General features: G+C 42.7%; 1 protein-coding gene across 3 annotated transcripts in view; it reads right to left on the reverse strand.

Moving 5' to 3' along the window:
• Positions 1-12890, reverse strand: part of stard13b (StAR related lipid transfer domain containing 13b) — a 730982-nt gene that overhangs the window by 37201 nt on the left and 680891 nt on the right. For all 3 annotated transcript variants that reach the window (XM_085999342.1, XM_085999344.1, XM_085999343.1), the window contains 2 exons: positions 5863-7256; positions 1604-1783 (listed from right to left, as the gene is read on the reverse strand). In XM_085999342.1, the coding sequence (XP_085855468.1) occupies positions 1604-1783; positions 5863-7256 (1574 nt within the window). The remainder of the gene's footprint in view (positions 1-1603; positions 1784-5862; positions 7257-12890) is intronic.

Consider the following 12890-nt stretch of genomic DNA (forward strand, 5'->3'; position numbering starts at 1 on the left):
ATTGGTATCATTAAGGGCCTGTTTTTTGTTAATAAAGTGCGACTTGCACGGTTTTCATGGGTTACCAACTTCTGCCAGTTGCACTCACATCTTTTTTGTAAAAACTAAACACACAGGAGAATAAATGGCCCTAATTATCACCAATTTTGTGCTATTTTCATTGGTTAAAATGCCTACTGAGGAAGGGATTAAAGCTCTATAAACTCATTTTACTTAGGTCCCTTCATTCATTCCCACTAGAGCAGATATTTTCCTCCAATCAATCCAACCAGCTCCCAAAGGTGAAGGGACAGCATTCTCTTTCAGGCTACTAATTTAATTTCACATTTCTAATTACCTAGTCAAGAGACTAATAGACGACTGTAAATGCTAACAGTGCTTGAAGACGGGTACATGTGAACTCTGTCTTACTCGGTTCAACAGGATGTGAACAGTGGAGACAAACTTCCACCTTGTACAGGTCAAAGCACAGCACACTTCCTACAACAAAGCTTTTCCTAGACATATTCTGGACTCCCACAAACAATGCGTCTTCACCTCAACCCCTGCAGATGCAATTAAGCACCAATATCCTGTGGGTGTTGTTTTAACTTTAAACACTGGTATGTAACCCGTGGTGAGCACTGAAAAACAAGACAATCTTTCCTTTAATAGATCAGGTGACTCCAATGTTTGCTTATTTTTCTCTCAAGGAGTCATGCTGTAAATAGCTTTTGCAGCTAAATAAGAACTCAGTTCAACTGTTGCCCTACTAGGCCAGTAAGTAATCTGATACTAACTAACTGCAAAATAGCTTTTCCTTACAATTATTTTCTTTCATTAGTCGAGTAAAGCCATAGCTAAGAAGACTGGATGGTGTAAGGAATCAGCACACTGTCTTTTTATCTCTGAGTTCATAATCCAGGCATGACTAATCAGTAGTTTCTGTTTTATGGTGATCATTACATTCTTTTTCCTTCATATTATGAAGATTTCTCTTCTGCATTATAAGTGCACTCTGTGAAATGTGTTTTGGTCGTCTCAATCCAGTTCCTACAGGATGTAGTCCTCTCTCGCACCAAATATGGCCCTAATCTAGCACTTAAATAATTGGGGAGTTAAATTCAGGAGTGGCGCAGTGTTATTCCCCCCGCACACAAATGGTGAGGTCCAAGGGGCCCTGGATATTGGGCCTCGGACCTCATCATAATGAGGACGGCCTGGAGGTTGCTTTTCCTTGCAACTGTTTCGGGGCAAACCAAAGTTGCAGCTGGGGGAGGGGGGGGGCGGGAGATATGCAAAGGGCCTGACACCTGCTTCAGGCGTGGGTAAAGGGCACCTCTTGTTTGTCGTTACCCAATATGGCGGGCGGCGCACATCCGTTCAGAAGCGGGCGCATGTTTCCTGCCCGCCATTTTGGAACCTTGGGAGGCCGCAGAGCGCCTGAAAAATGGGCCGTAGGCGGCCCAGTATAACTCCCTTGGTGTGGGATGTAGAAATGTTCCTTCAAAAAAGAGAGCTATATCCATTTCTGATCACTAATTTCCAGTTTTTAAAAAATCAACTATTGAACTGTTTCTAGCTTCACTCTTTTCTTTGGTTTTTATGGTTAATGGTAACTCACCAGGTCCAGCCATGTTTGTTTGACATGGAGTATTTCTCCATTATAGCTGTGAGACGAAGGAGGGAGAACTTCTGCAGCAGGTTGAGCTGAGCTGCTGACTGGTTGCTGATCTGCAGTGAAGCTAAAGTGAGGCTAAGTCGATGTGAAATCTGGAAACTGTGCCACCGTAACCTCTGACGCCTGTGAAAGATATTGAACAAATATGAAAACAGAATAAAAAGCCAAAGTGAAGCTGAGTCAATAAGAAATTTGGAAATGGGATGTAATAAAAGGAAAAGCAAATTATTAACTATGTATTATGACGCAGCAACTTAATGCTGATTAAAGAAATGTTACTTTATAACATTGCATTGGTGGTAGAATCGCTAATATAACATTCAACTAAAACTCCCTGCCTTGTTCCAATAAAACACCATCCAACAGAACTGATCCTGGACCTTTGTAGATGCTGCCATTTTGGACTGGCTGTGTATTTCTGGCCCAGCTGCAGCCTGATCCCACTTCCAAAGCAATCCGGTATACAGATGTTAGGAGTCCACCTTGAATTTTGTCCCCGTGATTGAATAGGGAAGGGGAGGTTCAAGACCAGCGACAACAGCCAAACTGAGGGCGCAGTACCCTAATCACGTTGACAAATATACAACATTTAGAAGACAATACCATCCAGATTGATATGCATACGTAATAATTTAATTTTGCAATAATCCTATAAAAGAATGATGATCTACTTCATTCTGGGGAACAAATTTAAAATCAGGGACATTGTATCAATTTTTAGTAATTATTCCTCTTCAGCTACAAAATGCAGCACCACTAACTACCAAGATCGGTGCAGAGATCCATCAGAGGACACTGAATGGGTGGGATCAGATTGCTGCCTGTAATTCTCTGCACACCTCTAGTAGCTTTGATTGTTTATTAAATCTCTGCCACTGCTGATTCTTCATCACTCCCAATGTTGGGTAATGGAGCAAAATGACATGGGACTTTACAAGGAATTATACCAGCATTACAAAATGGCACAGAGCCTCACAGGGTCTAAGACCAGTGATGCAAAATGGCACAGAGCCTCACACATGTATCAGGACATGGAACCTCGGAGTATCAGGTGAGTGACACATGTTAAGAACATAAGAAATAAGGGCTGGAGTAGGCCATTTGGCCCGTCGAGCCTGTTCCAACATTCAATAAGATCATGGCTGATCTTCTACCTCACACTCCACCTTCCCGCACTATCCCCATATCCCTTAGTTCTCAAAAATTGAATATACTCAATGATTGAGCAGGCACAGCTCTCTGGGGTAGAGAATTCCAAAGATTCACAACCCTTAGAGTGAAGAAATTTCTCCTCATCTCAGTCCTAAATGACCGACCCCTTATTCTGAGACTGTGACCCCGTATTCTAGATTCCCCAGGGAGGGGAAACATTTTCTCAGCATTAACTCTGTCAAGCCCCTTAAGAATTTTATATGTTTCAATTAGATCACCTCTCATTCTTCTAAACTCTAGGGAATATAGGCCTAGTCTACTCAATCTCTCCTCATGGGGCAATCCCCTCATCCCAGGAACCAGTCTAATGAACCTTCGTTGTACTCCCGCTAAGGCAAGTTTGTCTTTCCCACATCACAACAGTGACTTCGCTTCAACAGTTCTTCATTGGCTGTAAAGCGCTTTGAGACGTCTGGTGGTCATGAAAGGTGCTATATAAATGCAAGTCTTTCTTTCTTTCCTTAGGTAAGGAGACTAGAACTGTACACAGCACTCCAGGTGTGGCCTCACCAATGCCCTGTATAATTGTAGTAAGACTTCTTGGGCGAAAAATTGAGTTGCGCCCCCTTTGGGGCACTAACTTCACGGAAAAATTTGCATCCCCGCGACCGAAATTGAGTGGTTGCGCGACCCGGGGCCCAGCTGGGCCCCCGGGAATCGGGAGTGCCGGCAAAAGAGCCCGGCACTCAAGAGAAGTGCTGGGCTCCTGGAGCGCAGCCGGCACTCCGCGGGGGGGGGGGGGGGGGTATGAGGCCGGGGACAAGAGCGGAGGCAGGTGCTGGCAGGCGGCCAGCAACAAAAATGGCCGCCCGGCATCTCGCCTTTAAATAGCGCCGCCCCGGCCGCAGGTAGGCCCCCCCCTGACCCCGTCGGACATAACGTCCGGTGGTAAGTCAGGGGGCGCTGCGCATGGCGATGATGTCATTGCTGGTGGCACAGTGCCGCAGGGCACTAACAGTTAGCGCTGACGCTAACCTCCCGCTGAATTTCGCGGGAGGCGTTGGCAGCACCGTGCCCGGGCGCTAGTTGCTTTGCGCCCTGATAGCACCTTCTTAGGGCGCTAACGGGAGGCGCAAAGCAACCGAATTTTTCCCCCCTTTACTCTTATACTCTAATCCCTTTGTAACAAAAGCTAACATACCATTTGCTTTCTTAATTGCTTGCTGTACTTGCATGTTAACTTTCTGTGATTCATGTATAAGGACACCCAGGTCCCTCTGAATGCAAACATTTCCCAGTCTCTCACCATTCAAAAAAATTCTGCTTTTTTGTTTTTCCTACCAAAGTGGATAACCTGTTGTCATGGAACCTCACGGAATATTAGGTCAGTGATAGAAAATGGCATAGAACCTCACAGGATACCAGACCACTGGCACATAAAGACACAGGACCTCAGAGAATTGGACGAATTTGAAAGGAATTCATCATCTGGACCAGAATATAAAAGAATTTGAAGAATCAAAGTTACTGCTCTCAGGTAACCGTTAAAACTGCTTGCTGGTTACTGCTGCCATAACCATCAGCAATGTTGCTCTCTCTTGATCAGAGGATGAGAGACTGCAACACAGTCCTGATGATTTTTACTCTCCAGTAGTAACTGCCATGAGTCATTTTTTTTTTTACAATCTCTCAAGCTGGCAACCTGACCATTTCTGATATCATCATTGCCTATTCTCCTTCTTCTCTTCCCTTCTATCATGTTTTTCACTAGACTATAGTAATTAACTTGACATATTGCTTTTAGAATTGACCGTGTCACAAAGCTGTCACAAATCACAAAAAGGAAATTGGATTTATTGAATTTCATCAAAGCATCACCAAGCTATACCAATAGATGAAGAGGTAACAATTAGAAGCAGCCAACTGGGAGTTCAGTAAGGAAAAGTGTGATCGACAAACCTGATAGAATTTCTTTGAGGAAGTGACATATATGGTTGGGGGGGGGGGGGGGGGGAAGTGCAGTGGATGTGGTGTACATGGACTTTCAGGCATCACACATTAGACTACTGGAAAAGATTAAGGGGTATGGAATTCGGGGAGGGCAGAAACATTGTTTATGGATTTCTCATCAATATAGAGACCATATACACTCCAAATAGCTCAATATTTACATAAAATACTACTTTTCAAGATTTCTAGTCAAGGTTTCCGCTGGAAATAAATTATTTACGTACATTTTGTATCATTAAGTTTTAGCAATTTTATTTCTGAACCAACACCGTTCTTCAGCTGTGTAGTAAAATTACTACAAAATAAACTATCTGGGCGCAGGTTTAACTGGTGGGATCAGGTGCAATGCTGATTTTACACCCTGTCCGATTTTATCCTCCATTGAAGTCAATGGAGAGCACTATTGGTCAGAGATCAAAACTTACATTCTAGCTGATCCCAGAGGTTTCCTGCCTGTCGAGTTAGGTTAAAATGAACCCCATCATTTCTGCCTATTTTGTTAAGGTATTTGTGTTTTTGATTATCACAAATGAACCACCAAGTAGATAAAAACATCAATTGTTACATCTATTGACAGTTTAATTGAATGCCTAACTAAAGCGGTATGATTCTACCATTATTTCTGCAAGTCTCAGGTTTATTATCCAATTGAAAATAGAGCTTCAGCCTTTTAATTCGGATCCCCAGGTGACAGATTTTCCTTAATGGGAATAAAAATAGTATATCAGTACCGATCATCAGCTGCTTCAGAAAATACTCCCTGATGCACCTAGCAATCACATTCATATTGATAAGCTTCAGTTGAACATGCAACAAGGTCTGAGTTACCATCAGAAAGCAGACAGTAAGAGAATGTTAAGGGAAAAGAACAGTAGGCTGTCTCATTGACATTTCAGCTACGGATTGCTTTATATCGGTTGACATTCCCAAATTGTCAATAAATTAATTGGCAGACACTTTTAATTGGGACTTGCTTTCCATTTGTACCAGTATAGTTCACCTTCTAGGCCTGAATAAACCAGCATATTTTGGCTACCAACCTGCTAGGTCTGGTTAAAGATGCACCTACTCCCGAGTCCCTGCGGTCTCTCATTCCCACTGCATCAGATTCATTGAGGGATTGACCGTCTCGATCCAGGTCACTGGGAGTAGTCTGACCATCTGACATAGAATGCCTTTCAAAGTCAAGCATTATCTGATTGGATGAGTGGAATTGGCGTTCACAGACTGAGAGCTCATCATCCTGTATTTCAGGTAACACGTTTCTTGACCAATGGTCTACAATCTGTTGCAGTCCATTCACATGCTGCAAGATATCATCCAAGTGAGGAAAAATATCTTCTTTTTCCAAGTCCATCAAATCGCCAGTACTGGCATATAAATGGGATCCAGGTACGTTGTCATAAATACTGATTCTACTTCCTCTTGGGTAGCAGTTCTTGGGTTTGTTAATGCTGCACTTCTGTTTTCCCAGAGAGATACTTCCGGTCCGCCAGTTTACAGGATTATAGTTGTCAGTAGGAGAAAGGCTTTCAATGGAAAGTGCCTTTGGAAAGGTTCCTGGTTTGTGATCCTTTGGAATGTGAACAACAAGGTTTTCCTGGGAACGAAATTCATTTCTACGATTCTGATCTGCCACCTGCTTTATTGTTGTTCCTGACATGATGTCTACATCCTCGAGGTACATGCCACTACGCTTGTTGGCAAAACGTCTCTTTCGTGATTTTAAACATGGTGTACTTACAGCGCTACTGCTGGTTTCTGAGTGACTATCACTACTGGACTGAGTGGATGAAGAAAATCCACTCTTGGTCGAGTCTTTTGCTAAAATATTAAGGTTTCCATTGACTATCTCCACACATTGCATGGTCTTCAGTGACTCAGGTTCCTGTTGCAGTACAGGTGAACTAATAACCAGGGCTCCAGATCTCATAGATCCCTTTAACTTACTCTGAGAAGCTCTTGGTCTTAATGTTTCCATACGTTTCAGTAGATTCTTAGCCTTCGTTTTTGCATTCTTTTCAGTTTTTAGACCAAAACTGTAGTTGGTAATGTCTTTTGGAGTCTGTGGGAATGAACTATTCAGCGAGGTGGAGTCTGGCATTACTGTGGTTTCAGCCCAGTTCCGTAGAGAACTTTCTGGGCGTTCTGTGGTTGCACAGTTTGTTTCGACAGTTCTACCAGCTAAGCTCCTGCTGTCACTTCCTCCGCTGCTTTCACTGTGAATGGAGGAGACCTCAGGCTCGCTGAGGTCTGTGAGCACACTCTCACTGCTAGTCGTATTTTTCAGTTTCATGCCACCTGCAGAAAGATGGCCGTCTTGCCTGGGAAACAGTACATCAATGTCATCCAGTCGTGACCATCTCTTACTACTCCTTTGAAAGGTCCACTTGTCACTAATTGCACACAAGTCGTCTTCATCGGAGTCTTCACTCTGAAAGATCAATGCAAATATATGAGTTATATTTTTTCCCCATTTATTAAATGAATGGCAGAAACCACGTACTTCAATTCTTTCTCCTCGTTCACCATGTTATAAATTTTGCAAGATAAGAATGCTCTCTGAGGTTTCATCAGTTGCTGTGCATGCAGGAAGTTGTGATAAAGAACTGTGTCTTATGAAACAACTTAAAATGATGGACAAACTTGCATAAAGGCTTTTGGATTTGACGATTCTTCAAGCCATTCCTATTGGGTGACAGCCAGTAGGACTACACATGTAGGTCCAGGGTTTTGAAAAAGTACAATTAACTAGAAAACGGTCATCTCTGTAAAAAAAAAAAAAAAAAAAAAGTGGGTAGAACCTCAAACCTTCCCCCTCCCCCGCCCCCCCCCACCATTACTGCCTCCCACTCCCAGTGACCCCGAGGCAGACTGTGGCTCAGAGATTAAACCCTATTCGTCTCTAACTCTTGAACTCACTGCTTTGTTCACAATTCGTGCTTCACTGGCAAAATTAATGGTGTCAGCCGGAATTATGCAAGTCATTTGCCAACTGGCCTCTTGTGCATCCCCGATTTCCACTGCCCCACCATTGGCAGCTGTGCCTTCAGCTGCTCAGGCCCCAAACTCTGGAATTGTCTCCCTAAATCTCTCCGCAGCTTTGCTTTTCTCTTCTCCTTTAAGACACTCCTCAAAACCTATCTATTTGACCAAGCTTTTGGACACCTGTCCTCATACCTCATGTGGCTTGGTGTCAAATGTTGTCTGATAATGCTCCTGTGAAGTGTTTTGGGACGTGTATCTACGTTGAAAGGCGCGAGATAAATGCAGGTTCTTGTTGTTGTATGCCTCATTATTCACATGATCATTAAAAATCAGGCACGTGCCTTTGACAAACAAGGAAGGTGCAGATATATAGAACATGCAGCGTCTTCTTTCGAAAATATGCTCTTTTAGTTTCCTCATAACAGGAAATAGTAAAAAATTACATCGCCCAGCCCTCTTCTCAGCACACAAAATCTTCTGATTCGCTGCGAGTTAACAGCCAGACCAAGCTGCTAATTTCTTATTCACTGAATAATAGCAAATTCCCAAAGTGAAGGACTGCAACAAGATAGTTGTGTGCAGACACACTTTTAAACTATCAGAGTGTAATAATCACTATCCTCTACTCCAGCTGAGAACGAGTGGCAGGCTGAGTACAAACTCCATACTTTCTTTCTTTCAAATCTAACGGATAGAACATTCAATCAAATCGGCAGTGTTTAAAACTCATTCCTCAGCTTTATTTTTTTCTCTTGATAATTTATTTTTTCCCCCTGCAATAGACTATTAGCTCATTAAAATTCATCTCTTGATGCCACATCTCTGTAAGGAGGGTACTAAGCAGGTACATGCAGAGACAGAGCATGGTGGCACCAAGAGGGCGGAGAGCATGGTACTGTCAGAACAACCAAGAGCATGATGCTTTCAGGATGAACGAGAATTTGATTATATAAAGTATTCTCTGAGCATGGTGATGTCCGGGCAAGTGAAAGTTATAAAAAATCATGAGTGATCTATCTGGAGAGGTCTATTCAAATTAAACGAATAACAATTTTCATAGGGAGTGTCAGTGACGCCTGAAAATACATTACCTACCACTTACACGTCCCTGCTTATCCCGCACAGCCGCCTATAGCGGGCAAATGGTGCTGATCGTTTGTCATTACCACAGGAGTCAATTACAAAGGTGCCGCATAAACCGTATTGAGCGCTATTTCGGATAGTTCAAGCAGCTGTTCGCAACTCTCTTTAGTCCCAGTCACAGCATCCTGTAACAGGACACATTCCAGCTCCATTTTAAAATTAACAAATTATAAATTTTTCTGTTATCAGTGACACCTTCCATCCGCCACCGTCACAGTCTGACCGCCTCAAACAGTTCCAGGGCTTGCAGTGAATGTAGAGTCTAGTTATACGAGGCAGTGAGTAACTGCACTGGGGCAATTAGACAGTAAATGGAGTGTCGGAGTACTAAGCTGTCCCATTTCCTCTGGCTATCACTAAGCCTGTTATACTTTCAGAGCAATAATTAATTGTAAACTTTATCTCATTGTTAATTATGCAAAACTGAATGCTATTTACTTTGACAAATCTCAGTCATCAGTAACAAGTCAAATAAGAACAAGGTTTACAATGGATGTAAAGCAGGGCTCCAGTAATGGTAGGAGCAACAGCAGCAGGGGTTGTGATATCAAAACAATCCACTTTATATAAAGGTTGATGATTTAAATAAACTGGGTTAAGACAGAACAACACAACTAGAGAGAGACTGACTGACTGAGAAACTGAATAAAATAACTTTACACAGGTTTCCCCCCCTCCTTAAGTTAGGAAGAGAGAAACCCAACCAGATAGACAGCATAAAGAAAAGAACCTGAAAAGATGGACTTCGCCAACAAATGACTTCTGTTAAAATGGCTTTCTTCTAGAAACTGGCAGTGATAACTAAATACTGGTGAAATGCAATGTCTTTAAGAAACAGTTCTGTTGCTGTGGTTATATATCACACTGTGAGAGGGTGAATGATTTTGTATTCTTCAACCTTGTTTTTTAAGCTAACAGCCCTGACTGGCACATGTCAGCGAGTTGCATACATGGCTGTATCAGTGAGTCTAATGCATACTGTGGAAGGGTTCGGCTTAAATGAGCTGAAATGCACTGTTCTCCTTCAATAATCTTGAAATGGTTAAAAAGAAATGTGATGTTACACTTCATTCATTATAATTGCTTTTTATACTAGTATCCAGAAGTGCATCTGAAAACAAACAAATTCTCTCATCACCTCAACGCAACTTTTCAATATAGCCTATTGAAACCAATTTCAAAAGCAGCTATTGGACAGTTATATGCAGGATATTTATAGAGGAAATATAGTGGGTCTAATTGAAACTATGAACAATAGGAGGGTGCTGGGGGCAAATGGTTTCTTGGGAGACCTGCAAATCTTTTACTCTGATTAACTCTGCCTCTCCCAATTAGATGGCATCCCTTAACATGAAGTAAAGCTTAAAAAATATTGGGACAGACTTTGCAGTAGAAATAATGGTGAGGCTAACAGTGCTCACCATTATTTACGTGGAATCGGACAGTAACTTCTAGCGATCGCACATGCGCAGTTAAACGGGGAAATCTGGAAGTTGCTGTCCGAGATGCCCAGCTTCTACAGAAGCTGCGTGATAGCGGTATCTCGCTGTCTGACTCACTATTCAAATACATTCAACGTGTGAAGTTCCTGTACTTACCTCATAGATATGGACTAAACTCGCCAGAACAAGTTAGGGCTTGTCCATTCCAGTGTAAGTACCCTTTTAACGGTGTGATAAATCTTAATTACTGCCAAACAACCTCCCTCGTACTGAAAATTAAATTTTACAAGTATAATCCTTCCAATTTTAATTATTGTTGGAGTTTTAAACAAATAAATACATTTAAATAAAAAATGTTTTTTTTAAACTTTGTTTCCTGTTGTTTTTCTCTCTCTTTTAATCCAATCCTTCTTTCTGTTGCTATTCTGTTTTCTGTACCTGATTTCACACTGAATTCAATATTCTAATTGACACTTCCTGGTTCAGACTTTGTGCTGCTCATTAACGATTCTTTAATCCGATTGGTTAAGAAGATACACAGTTGCTTGCCCTGTTCACACAGGTCCCAGATGCTATGGAGAGAGTGCTGCAATTTTTGGACAGTTGGCTGACAGGAACCTCCAGTGTAAAAGCCCATAGACAGTCTATGACCGTGTGTAACGAACGGCTAGTGCCATTCGTTCACTGCCGACCGCAAAATCTGGCCCATTCATCCTAAAAGGATAGCCTCTTTGTAAATAGGGTTCTTAAAGGGTTTGGCAAAGTGAGTAAAATGTTCATGTAAATCCTTGAAAACAAGAACTTGTATTTAAATAGCACCTTTCACATCCTCCGGAATATCCAAAGTACTTACAGCCAATGAAGTACTTTTGAAGCGTAGTCACCGTTGTTTTTCAGGCAAACGCAGCCAATTTGCACACAAGGTCTCACAAAACAGCAATGAGATAATGACCAGTTAATCTGTTTTCATAGTGTTGATTGAGGGATAGATATTGGCCAGGACACCGGGAAAACTTCCCTACTCTTCTTCAAATATGACCATAGGATCTTTTGCCTCCATGCAAGAGGGCAGATGGGGCCTCGAGTGAGACCCAACATTGTTACCAGGCCTTCCGCCACCACATGCAGCTTTCTGCGAAGAACTAATGGCGCATTTATACTCGAAAGCTTGCGCTATGTTCTACAGTGCTGGCCCCCATTCTCACCGCTGATGCAAGTGCCCTGAAACAAGATGGACTTTAACAGCTGTGTATGCAGATGCTATGCATTTGTTTTAAATTTACTGTTCGTGACTATTTTCTTTGGTCCCAGTAGTTTCCTCAGTGGCTGTGAAAAGACTGTACGGGCCAATGGGAGCAAAACCAACCTTCTGCAGTATGAAAGTGGGTAGGAGTTGTTGGCTGCCTTGGTTTCTGCCTCTGATGTTGCTTAGAGAAGCACGATTTAAAACCACTGCCTGGTTTGCTTTACAGCAATGCTGCCAAGTTAGGTTTTTGGCAGTGACGGGAATGATGTTAAGGTACCATCTGTTTCTGGTTAGTTTGGTTCCGGGAACGATAGCATAGTGGTTATTTTACTGGACTAGTAATCCAGAGGCCTGGACTAATGCTCCAGAGACGCAAGTTCAAATCTCGCCAGGGCAGCTGGGGAGTTTAAATTCAGTTAATTAAATCAATCTGGAATAAAAAGCTAGTATCAGTAATGGTGACCATGAAACTATCGGATTGTCGTAAAAACCCATCTGGTTCACTAATGTCCTTTAGGGAAGGAAATCTGCCTTCCTTACCCGGTCTGGCCTATATGTGACTACCCTCTGAAATGGCCTAGCAAGTCACTCAGTTGTACAAAACTGCTATGAGAAACAATAATTAGAATAAAACCGGACGGACCACCTCGGAACTCCCTCCCGAACAGCACTGTGGGAGTACCTTCACCACAAGGACTGCAGCGGTTCAAGAAGGTGGCTCAAGACCTTCTCAAGGGCAATTAGGGATGGGCAATAAATGCTGGCCTTGCCAGCGATGCCCACATCCCAGGAATGGTACCAGGCTAGCAATCCAGAGGCCTGGACTGATGATCCAGAGACGCGGGTTCAAATCCCACCACGGCAGTTGGGGAATTTAAATTCAGTTAATTAAATAAATCTGGAATAAAAAGCTAGTATCAGTAATGGTAACCATGAAACTATCTGGATGTACTCTTCAATGTCCATCACCAAGAGTGGCTTGGTAGCACCACCACTGACCGAGCTGGCCGAGTCCTGAAGGAGATAGCTGCCAGTCTGGGCCTGCGACAGGTGGTGAGAGAACCAACTCGAGGGAAAAACCTACTTGACCTCGCCCTCACACAAGTGCCAGGGGATGACTATCTCCAACAACAGTCTAGCCACCACCCTGTGACATTCAACAGCATTACCATCGCGAAATTCGTCACCATAAACATCCTGGCACTGTGGGAATACTTTCACCATATGGACTGCAGTGGTTCAAGAAGGC

Source organism: Somniosus microcephalus, chromosome 10 (genome assembly GCF_052327205.1).
Source record: "Somniosus microcephalus isolate GS21.2 chromosome 10, FLI_Smic_1.0, whole genome shotgun sequence".
Taxonomy (NCBI): Eukaryota; Metazoa; Chordata; class Chondrichthyes; order Squaliformes; family Somniosidae; genus Somniosus; species Somniosus microcephalus.